Consider the following 12,471-nt stretch of genomic DNA (forward strand, 5'->3'; position numbering starts at 1 on the left):
TAGGAATCAGGCCGAACGTAGCTCTAGCCGAACCTCGCACAAGTGTGTATACCTCAAAAAGGTCTTTTAAGGGTTGTAATGTGGTTAGGCTAAAGGTTTGAAGAAGAGGGGGATAAAGGCTCAACACCCTAGGTAAGCCCCCAAGGTGTGCAACCTTGCTTTTGAATCTTTGTATTTGTATGCTTGAGTGTTTTAACTCTTTTTTCTTTTTTTGCTTTTGCATTTTTTTTATTTTTATAAGTGTGGGCAATCCCGATCATGCGATCTATCACTCACTTAGCATTCATGTTTCTCAGGCACGGTACCGAGCACTCGATAAGAGACGCAATTTGAGACATGTTCATATCAATGACATTGGAACACTTGCCCTTTTGTACACTTTTATCATTTTTGCCTTTTGAATTTTTGAGTTTTATGTAAAATCACTCAAGCTTTCGTACTTTGAAAATTGCATAAGTTGCACACCATCCCATCCCAAGGTTAGGTAGATATGGATTGAAAAATGACAGGTCTATCGTTAGACGAGGCTAAAGTGGTTTATCAGAAAAGGATTGTATGTATGAAGGGTGAAAGACGATATGATGTGGCTATAAGGGGTGCCTCAAATCATTGGTATATCTTGTGCTTAGTTTGACATGGATTTTTTTTATGCGATGCAATGATCATATGTAAGGAAATAAATGCTCATTTTATTAAAATGAAAAAAGGAAAAAATCCTACAAAATAAATCTAAGGAAAGCGAAAGGTGCCTATGCTAGACTTATTGGGGAAGGGTTTGAAAAAAGAAGAAGAAATCATGAAATCTTGGTAAAAAGCTTGCCTTGTGCATTTGTTTCATTATTACCCTTTTTTGTTTGTCAATCACATGACTCAAACTCGACTCAACATGTATGGATGGGAAAAGAGTGTAATGAGGTGAATGATGTATGAAGGAAGCATGTAAGATGAAGGTGGTGCATGAATGTAGAAAGTGTGAAAGAAGAAAAGTGTAAGGTATTTAATGTATGGAGAAGTGATGTGAAAGAATGTGGAAAGCTATAGAAATTTCTGGAATAGGACGGACCCCCAACTCAAATGACGGAAAGGATGACTCATGCATGAACCTAAGACATGGTCATGGTGACTATATAAAGTGAGTGCTAACACTAGTGAGTGTACGTGACATGTTAAGGCTCTTGTGTAAGACCATGCGGCTAGACTATGTGACTAAACTGAATTAAGGACTTAACAAAGGTACTGCTTATTAATAAAATAATCGAACTGATTAGTAAACTGTTTAATTAGACTCGTCGTGATGACTCGAGTAAGAATCTGGACTGTCGCCGGAACAACAGAACTGTCGCCACAGTTTGAAGCTTGTCGCCAAACGACAAATTTGTCGCCAGGCGACAAACAGTAAACTGCGGCACCACAGTCCAAACTTCTGCGCCATTGCTGGAACATTAATCTGGGACTGTTTCCAATAAGTTTACTCTAAGGGGACATGCCTACAGTCGTACTAAGTCAGATTGATTGCTTTATTAGTCTTTGATTAGTCAAATTAATTAGTTAGACAAAGTCCTTTTTTTATCATTAATTGGTTTATTTAGACTTAAACACAAGTCAAACAAACGGTTAGCACATATAGTGTATGCACAAGCAAAGAATGCACAAATAGTTCAAATAGTCACAATATGATGCGATGAGTTTGCAACCTAACCATGGCTCTAGTTCTCTAAAGTTCAAGGATATGGGTTAGTCAAAAAGGGTCCATGGTTATGAGTCCGGATGCATCGCGCGGAAGCCTTACCTTTGGAAGGGTTGGCGCGTATGGATGGGACCCCTCAAGTTAAAAACTTGCTTCCACGGTTTGGCGGATTCACAAACTCGGATGTACCCATCATTACCAAGAGCGTTCGATTGGGTAGATGGAGCGTGAACCCCCAGAGGGTTATGTCCATATGTAGAACACATATGGGTTTCAAAATAGAGAGAAAAACTCAATCAAGAAGTAGAATCGATCCAACAGTGCTAGAAATGGTCAAAACAAGAAGGCAGAGTTCTGGCTCGGCATTGGAAGAACTTGGCGCCAGACTACAGGGACTGTCGCCGCATAAGTACCCCTGTCGCCAAGCGACAGAACTGTCGCCAGGCGACAGAAGCACTTTACAGGAGACAAGCCCTGTTTTCTAGACGATAGTTCGTACATGCCTCAGCAGGTATCTACGTTCTTAGAATTTTCCAGATTTCGCAGTATTATTTCAATTCTAGTTGTGAATGATATTTCTCAAATTTCCTACGTGTAAAAATCCTATGTTTTTGACTCATTTCGGATAGTCTATCCAATGAGGACCTTTTTTATGCATATGACAATAATGCTAATCAAAATTACGCACATGAAATACTTAGAACTTTTCAAGTCTCATCCACTCATTTCTAAATCATTGCCGAAATAAATTTCAGGAATTAAAATAGAAATCCTCCCCAGTGGAGTCGCCAAAAATTGTAGGGAATATTTCAAGCATTACCCCAAACTTGAACCCCACTGTGATCATACACTTAAGCATGGTGGCGTCCAAAGGGAAAGAAGCTAGAATAAAAGAGTCGCCAACAAGTTTTAGGAACTTGTAAACCGTTCACAAGGTGAAGATTACACCCCTTAACGATCCAGGAGATCGTCAACTCCAAAAGGTCTTGAACCAAATAAGGTTCGGGGATGAGGGTACAAATCCAACCTAAAAAAGATTGAACCTGCCCTAGTAATAGGCCTCTACTTTATTCTTCTCGTATTCATGTGCGCTTTCTGACTAACATGCAAACAATAGGTTAACCCTAAACCTGTTTATCTATGTTGGTTGATTATTAATGCACAAGAAAACTATTATTGGCGATCACTTGAATTATAATCATATTAGCCCTAAACAAGATTATTAATTATCTTATTAAGCATGATTACAAGTACAAATTCCATTTAAACATGCATAAAAGGCGTGATCAAGCAATAACAATAAATAAGCATCAAGCAACATAATCATCATAATCATAATCATAATCATGTTAATAATAAAGCTTAAATATAATAGCAAGATCCTAGGCATGATACTAACAAGATTAATAACAGATCCTAGCATGTCACTAAGAAATAAAAATCAAGGCTTTAGCCCTAGCATGATAGTAACATGATATTAGAAAAGAGTAAAAGGCACCCTAAACATGATACTAGAAAGAAATAATAACATCCTAACATGATACTAGGAATTAAACAAATTTAAACATGCTTTCTACAAGAATAGAGCAACAAGATTACATACTTTGATGCCTCGTATCTCTTTCGAATGACAAAATGCACGCGTTAGTAACTTCAAGGAAAATATAAATCAAACAATTAAATTAAATAATTGAAATAGAGATTAGGGACCAAACCCTCTGAAATTATAACCTTTCACGTCTAGGGCGAAGGCAACTTCGAATTTGGCTAGGTGTGTCTAGATCTTGTGAATGCGGAATTTTGTTTGTGAAAAGTTGGTTTAGAAAGAGAGAGAAAGAGAGAGATGATGATTGATGATTCATGAAGAAAAACGGAGGTTTAGGACCCTATTTATAAGAAAACAGTCCGGAAATAGGTAGAATTTGATAAGGAATAAAACTCCACGATGTCGCCGCAAAACCGACTTTGTCGCTTGGCGACAAGTCTTGTTGCGTAGCGACAGTCCTGTCGTTTGGCGACAACGCTTGTCGCTTAGCGACATGCCTGTCGTTTGGTGACAGCCTGGATTCTTACGCACTTTCAAACACGGAGTCCACTTATCAATCAAAATTGACTTGTAAAGTCCGTATGAAAACTGAAATCGTATTTTTCATAGAATAATATTTTATTCCAAGTAAAACTTATCAAAATATAATTATTAATTCTAATTTTATTAGGTTTAAGAGAACCTTCTAGAGAATTCTAGAAGACTATAATTAATTATAATAAATTTAGGAATAATAATTGACATTGGGCCCTCCCCTAGATCATCGGGCCGCATGTAAAGATCAAACCGGGCCCAGTTTAGTATTTTGGCCATAACTTCCTCATTATTCATCGGAATTGGGCTTATAATATATCGTTGGAAAGCTCTTTGCAAGCCCCATCAAACTACACTATTATTGGACCCTTGTCGTGGACCAAACTAAATTGGAATGGCTATTTTCATAAAATAGAGTTGTTTTTCGAAAATAGAAAGAAAGAATTTTTAATAAAAACTAACCGCAACACCTGACCTTTCACACTTTCACCTCGTTCGATTATCATTCGACACAAAAGGTATTCATCACTGGGTTTGGTTTTGGGGAGACACCTTTGGGTGTCTACAGAAACCCAGAGATGAAATAGAGCAGTTCCAATCAGGACGTTGGGTTTCTCCTTGTGAAGCTACGTGGCGTCTATTCAGTTTTGGACTATTTGAGATGTTACCACCAATGTTGCCTCTTCAAATCCATCTTCCTAATTTGCAAACTGTTCAATTTAGGCCAAATGAAAGTCTTTGTTCTGTTGTGAATGACAGCAAGAGGCAAAAAAACTGCTCTGACAGAATTCTTTGCAATGAATGCTACAAATCCAGATGGTCCGCAATATTTGTATTCAGAATACTCAAAGCATTTTGTTTGGACAGCATCTGCAAAGGCTTGGACTAGGCGTGAGACTAAAAAAAAGGTCATTGGTAGGATGGCATTTGTATCCCCATCTGAAGGTGAGCGCTATTATCTGCGCCTTTTGCTTGCAAATGTTCGTGGGCCTAAGTCTTTTGAAGATCTTAGGACTGTTAATGGCTACATTCATGCAACTTTCCAAGAAGCTGTTGTCAAGCTTGGTCTTATAGTTGAAGATGATGCTGTGGATAAATGTATGTCAGAGGCTTCTGAAACTCATATGCCTAGGGCTTTAAGACGTCTATTTGCAACTATACTCATTTTTTGCAATCCTTGCAATCCACTTGCTCTTTGGAACAAATTCTATCCTCACCTTTCTGAAGATTTTGCAAGTCATCCTTCAAACCATGATGATAAAGTTCAACAGCTAACAATCCGTTCTATTGAACAGTTTTTAGAGGAAATGGGAAAAACTTTGGGTGAGTTTGGGCTCGATTGTCTAATCTCTGAGACAGATGATGAAATCAAAAGGACTCGGGATATTGTTGACGCCTTAGATGCACCAATGCCTGATATGTACAAGGAAGCATGCTTAAGCCTCAATCCAAAACAGCAAGATGCTTTTGACTCCATTATGGAACATGTTACGATAGGACAACCAGGTGCATTTTTTGTTGACAGGCCTGGGGGGACAGGCAAAACTTACCTATATTGTGCACTTTATGCAGCCACAAGGGCAATGGGTAAAATTGTGCTCCCTAGTGCTACATCAGGCATAGCAGCATCCAACATAGTCACTGGTTGAACAGCACATTCCTGATTTAAGATTCCAATCAATCTTGCTATTTCAGCCTCTTGTTCTGTTCCTAAACAAAGTAGTTTAGCTGCTTTGCTAAAAGAACCATCTTTAATAATTTGGGATGAAGCTTCGATGGCAAAGAAGGAAAATATTGAAGCTGTGGATGTTCTTTTGCGTGATTTGTGTTCACCATCTATACCTTTTGGTGGGAAAGTCATTGTTTTCGGAGGAGATTTTAGGCAAGTATTGCCTGTTGTGCCAAGGAAATCACAAAGTGAAGCCGTGGAAGCAAGTTTAGTTTCTTCAATTCTTTGGAACCAGTTTAAGATATTCAGGCTCACTGACAATATGAGGGCAAGGACAGATGGCCAATTTGCTGATTTTTTGCTTGCCATGGGAAATGGTTAGCTGCAGACTGCAGAAATTGAACAGATTCAGGTGCCTGGGCATATAATAGTGCCCTATGATGAATCTAATGATGTTGTAGATAGTCTTATTGATTTTGTTTTCCCAGAAATAAAAATGACAAACTGCAATGAAGGCATGTTTGTTGATAGAGCAATCTTGACTCCTCTCAACGCTGTTGTAGATGACATAAATTGTAGCCTAATTGAACAGTTCCCTAGGGAATCTGTTTGTTATAAAAGCTACGATTTATTGCTTGATGATACAGGAAGTATTTATCCAACAGAGTTCTTAAATACTTTTTCTCCTAGTGGTATGAGTCCACACGAATTAGTGGTAAAGAAAAATTTTCCTATTATCTTACTAAGAAACCTTGCTCCTGCATCAGGTCTCTACAATGGCACCCGTATGCTATGTAAGCATTTTTACCCTAATACAATTGAGTGTGCCATCATAACTGGCCATCATGCAGGAGAGCATGTTTTCATCCACGAATAAACCTACGGCCATCTGAGACACTTCAATATCCATTCAAGTTTCAAAGAAAACAGTTTCCTATTAAGCTCAGTTTTGCTATGACCATCAATAAGGCCCAAGGACAGACTCTATCACAAGTTGGCCTCTATCTAAACACCCCTTGTTTCTCACATGGGCAACTCTATGTAGGTCTATCCAGGGCTCAGACATCGGCTCAGACATAGGTCTATCCAGGGCTCCTACTATTTATAGTCTAAACTATATTATTTCCTTAATGAATATAACATATTTATCAAATTACACTCTTTGCAGCTAAAGATGCAGTGTATATTATCCTTATCACATGTTCCTCAAGTGAAATCTAAATTTCAGCACAAGATGTTTACCAAGCATCAGTTGGCAACAATGAACTGATTACAAAGTCTTAATTACTATTGGCTTTAAGACATGGAAACAACAAAATGACTCAGTGATCAAAAGTCTGTTAGAAGCAAAACCATCAGCAATATTCCAGGAATAGTGTGGGATACAAATGATGAATGATCAACAGTCTGGTTCATTTTATTAGCAACTCAACTATTATACTTTTTGAAATTATGTATAGCTTCTAATGTCTAAGTATTTATATAAAGTAATTAATTCTCAATGTGTAAGAAAACGACTTTTCCTCATTGCTAGCTAATTAGCAGCACAGGACAGCCCCAAACGTTTACTCATTCCTCAATTAAGGCTTATACATGATTACAACTTATTAGAAAATGACTCTTTGGAACAGAACATTTTTTTTTTATGTTGTTTCCTAATTTTTGCTCATTCCTAACTAATTAGTAGCACAGGACATTCACTGATTTTTACTTACTCTTAAACAAATAAGTAAAATCATCCTAAAGAAATGTCAAAAAAGTAAAATATATTTTAGCAATAAGTAGCACAGGACATTCAATAGGCTAAAATATGGTATTAAAATAAGTAAAATCATCCTTAAATACTCATTGCTAAAATATATTTGTGCAGCCAACAATCAAATACAATATGGTATTAAAATGTCAATTTATAAGAGAATACCCAAAATATTATCATTTCATATATGGAATACATGTATTTAACATATTACAAAAGGTGCATTCCAAATAAAAGAGAGGCCATTACATATTCTAATATTGCATTAAAATGATTCATGTTCAAGATTAACCTCCTACCATGTACAAAATTAAGATTAAGCATAATCAATCTTAGATATCAACATCATGAATTCTTTCCAAATGATCAATGGAGTGCTTATCATTATCAGAGTCATAGTCTGATTCCTCGAAGAGCTGTACCGGAGAATCGGGCTCATACCATCTCTTAATTCTCCTAGCTTTCTCCTTCCTCCTCTTTAAAATTTGCTTTTCCTTTGCTCTTTCCTTTCTCTTTTTTTCTTCTTCCTCCCTTTGTCTTACTCTTTCAGCCATCTTCTCTCTTGCTTCTTCTTCTCTGAGCACTTGATCAAGGTCATCCTTGTGACTCATGAGCTCCTTCAGCGTTTGCTCCATTCCAATTCGCACTTGGTGAGGTACAGTACATACCATTCAGATTCTTCCAGCAATTCCCTCCTCCTTGCTTTATCATTTTGGGTGTCTTGGAACCTCTGCCTAATGTCTAGGAAATTTTTCACCATCTTCCTATACCCTTCTTCTGATTTTAGCCACAAACACAAGAATCTTAATCATATGAAAACGAAAGCTCATTACAGCCCTGAGCCTACGATCATCTACACTTTCTTCTTTACAATTAGATGAGCAACCTTTTGCCATTGAATCTTTTTTAGAGTTAAAAATTAAATCTCTACAATGATAATTCTAGGGTTCGTAGGTTGTGATGAAGAATGTGAAGAAATGCAGGGGAAGAGGAGTTTAAATAAGTCTAATTTGAAGAAAACTCTTGAAATTCCACTTCTACTGTAGTAAAGCAATGAACACGAATAGTTAACATGCATTTTCGTGTTCAGACTATAGGCTATGTAATAGTCACGACACGTACATGCATATATTTAAATTATTAAGATAAAGAAATACGTTATCATACGATTAATTATTAATTTAAAACAAAAATTAAATCCAATGTTACATGTAAATATTTTTTCCTTATTAATCTGAACGTAAAATCACCCTTAGTTTTAACAAACTAGAATATAATTATCAGTATCTTACTAAATAATATTCATTAAAGTCTCACATTTTAATAATTAAAATTGATTTTATAGACAATTGCACTTGATCATTTCAAATAGGATTGTCTAAAGTTGGTACGTTATATTTAGGTTAACATTTCTCTGTCAAAATTAACACACATAACCCAATTACCATAATGGATAAGCACGAATTAGGCTAAAGTTGGCACGTCATATTTAGTTTGTGTTTTGGCCTTAGGATTTTCAAACCGCTGATTTGGCTTAAGAATTTTCGATACGCTAATTTAGCCTCACGATCTTCATTGCTAGGATTATTTTCCAACTTGCTTAACATTCACAAGAATATGATTCCAATCCCACACAACAAGACCAATTTAATAACCATAATTTATATGTATGCTTATTAAAATCATTGAAATTGATTCTTTCACATTCATACATAATATAAGCAAACAACAATCCTTAAAGTAGGGTGATTTTAACATTGTAAATGTACCTTCCTCACTTTGTATTAAATGCTTGTACTACACATTCTAAGTTCATTTTTCCATTCTTTCACATAAAATATTGTAACATCATTTGTAACATGAATATAGGCCATTAAAATGTAACATATACTAGAGTATGGTTTAAGAGTGGAAAAAAAAATTCATTAGAGTTCATTCTCAACCATTTACTTATATAGAGTAGCATAAGGAAAAAAGTATGACAATAGTCATACAAACATAAATCATAGGGAAAAAAAATCCTTAAAATAGGGGAATTTAAACATTGTAAATACAACTATTATTGTATTGCTATATCAAAAAATATAGCATTATATATGCCATGAATATGAAACATTGAAATTTAACATATTTTATAATGCTAGACAATGATTTAAAATTGAATCATTAAAATGATTAGAATTAATCTTAACCTCTTACTCATATAGACTACCCATACATAAAGATATAGAAAAACAAATATCCTTAAAATAGGGGGATTCTAACATTGTAGAGTTATGTACTCACTTTGCATTAAATGCTTGTACTATATAATCTTACCATATTTTTTGACCTAAAAGCTTATAACATTGTATGTACCATAGATGATAAGCATATAGAATTTAAATTTGTGTTATAATCCTAATTGCGGATTTAATTTTAAATTCCTCAATTACTACTTAATATATTATGTAATATCTAATAAATTTTTAATTGCAATATACGGTACACATTGGAATTCACATTTGTAAATTTAAAAGGGAATATAGATTACATTAGGGAATAGCCCATAATAAACCATGAAAATTGAACAACTAAATTATATCAAACAAATCTATCCATTATCTTAATTCGTATAATTTTATCTCATTTTTGGACCTTAAGATAAAATGATAATTTCTTTTTTTTTTAAAAAAAAATATTGATTTACTTTAAATACATGGTCAATGAACAAGAACCCTCATAAAATGGGAATTTGAAGAAAGTACATTCTACAATTAGAATAGTACATTCTTATGAGTCTATAAAAACAAATTTCATTATTTGCATTAAATGCTTATGCTACTCATTTTACACACTACTGTTTGATGTAAATCTGAAAAATTAAAATTCGTATCATAATAAATTAGAAAGTGAAATAAGTACTAAAATTTACACACATATTATAAATCTATAATTTTAAGTATAAACACATTAGAATAATATTAATGTGAACCAATTATATCAAAATAATGTACAGAGTAAATCTCAATGTTTATCAAATCAAATTAAAATTTGGACGTTCAATCTTAACAATATTCTCACATCCTTTCATCTACTTCTCTATAATTTTAAAATTACTTAAATATTATAATCTTTGCATAGCCTAATCATTCTAGAATAGGTCAAAGTAAATCTCAATGTTTATCAAATCAAATTATAATTTGGACGTTGAACCTTAACAATATTCTCACATCCTTTCATTTACTTCTCTATAATTTTAAAATTACTTAAATATTATAATCTTTGCATAGCCTAATCATTCTAGAATAAGTTTATAAACTAGAATTTATCATCTGATAGACATTTATCATTACTTAAAAAAAAAAACTAATATAAAAAAAAATACTGATATAAAAAAATACTCATACTATTGCGAACTATAGGCATTTATCATTACAAGACCAAAAGTACTCCCTATGATATTACTGATATTAAAAAAATAAAGGGAAAAAAATCAAGAACGAAAATATTTACACAAAAAGAAGACTACAATTGTTAAGAAACCTTTCTTATAAAGCAAGCTTATATAACATCCTCCCTTAAAAAAAGGAAGCCTAAAAATACATACCAACTTCTATACTTTGCATTTAAGGAATTCACTGTTGATTCTCAGACCATATCTAATTGACAAGGACAAAATCTTTTCTTGTGCAATGAAACGATTGTTTAACCAATTACGAACACAAACCTATTCAGAAAATGATAAGTACAGTTGGACAACTTGCTTCAGCTTATAAATAGACTTCTCATTATCAATTCCCATTTCTAGAATTCACACTAGCAACTCTCATAGGAAACGACATCCTTTGATTCAATTTGTTGTCATAAGGTAAGTCATTCTTCCCTGCAAAATAATTTAAAGTTAGTTGTTCTCCATTCATTGTTATTGATTTGTATTCATTATAGTTACCATCAATGCACAACAGATTATTCCTCATTCATGCACAATAGATTGTTATAGTTACCATCAGCTATTGCATTCAATGACACCTTTTCCTGTTACTTGCCATTAATAAGAGAATAAAACATCCTACATCTGCTCTTTTGTTATATGCAATTAATGAAAACAACGTCCTATATAACATCTACCATGCAACATACAAATAATGTATATTTACACTTCCATAATAATCAATAAAAAATAGTAGAGTCACTTTCTTACATAACTCAAAATTTTAAATACCCTGTATTGAAAAAATTCTAGATAGCAATGTACTATGTTAAAATCTTGCTAATTAAACCTTTGTAACTATATACCTGTGATTACCTATTTAGAATCACCTGTAACTATATATGTTTGGACCTTGATACGAATTACTTACAGTAACTTCACTGGTCAAGGTTTACTCCTATATCAATGATTCCAAAAGTTTGAGTTTCACTTTTGTACATACTTATACTAATGACACTTACCTTGACTTTCACATGACACTAAACCTATTTCTACTTACATACTGCAGGAAAACACTATGAAACAGGAAAAAGGCCAATCGTCTAATCAGTCTTTCTTAAAAGATCTCAAGCCTAATTCAAGAAACTACAAAGTTAAAGTGCAAGTTGTTGAAAAATCTTGGGTTCTTATTTCTCCACAGAAAAAAAACCAAATTTGTAGTCGTCACATTCAAAGATGATGAGGTATCCTCTGATCTTAGTTTTTAAAATTTACAATACATGTTATAGATGATTCTCGCTAAATAACTAAAATATGACTTAATGTTGTCTCTGCTAGGGAACCAAAATGAAAGGAACTCTATTTGAGAATCAGATCAAAGAGTACGGGAACATTTTTCAGAAAGACAATGTTTATCGGATTTCTAATGCACCATTGGAGCCTGTACATCCAAAATATAAAGACCGGGATGGTGACTGCTCACTTAGATTTGGTGGACAAACAATGGTCCAACCTATTGCCACTGAAGTTACCCCAAGCAAAGTGCAATATGTCCCTCTTGCCTCAATCTCATATGAAAGTGGCCCAGATGATCGTTATGGTAATCTAGACACTACTCACTCTTTGATTTCTATAATAAGTTTATAAAATGTCTTAATAATCAAATAAATAAGCATGATAAACACAGATATCCTAGGTTTGGTGCTCTTCATCAGCGATATAAGAACAATAACAACTGACGCAGGTATTGAACATCGAATTCGAGACATCAGTGTGATAGACCACAGGTCAGTACAAATTCTCCTATAACCAAACTATAATTTCTAATGCTATATAAGTACTTAGCTAATATTTTCAGCTACCAATT

The 12,471-nt window shown here is 34.1% G+C and overlaps 1 protein-coding gene across 1 annotated transcript; it reads left to right on the forward strand.

Moving 5' to 3' along the window:
* Positions 1-5,542: 5,542 nt before the first annotated feature.
* Positions 5,543-6,313, forward strand: LOC145583898 (uncharacterized). Its single transcript, XM_081640851.1, has 2 exons — positions 5,543-5,813; positions 5,898-6,313. Exons 1-2 carry the CDS (start codon positions 5,543-5,545, stop codon positions 6,311-6,313), a joined length of 687 nt encoding a protein of 228 aa, XP_081496977.1.
* Positions 6,314-12,471: the final 6,158 nt, after the last annotated feature.

Source organism: Chenopodium album, chromosome 16 (assembly GCF_948465745.1).
Source record: "Chenopodium album chromosome 16, dcCheAlbu1.1, whole genome shotgun sequence".
NCBI classification, from domain to species: Eukaryota; Viridiplantae; Streptophyta; class Magnoliopsida; order Caryophyllales; family Amaranthaceae; genus Chenopodium; species Chenopodium album.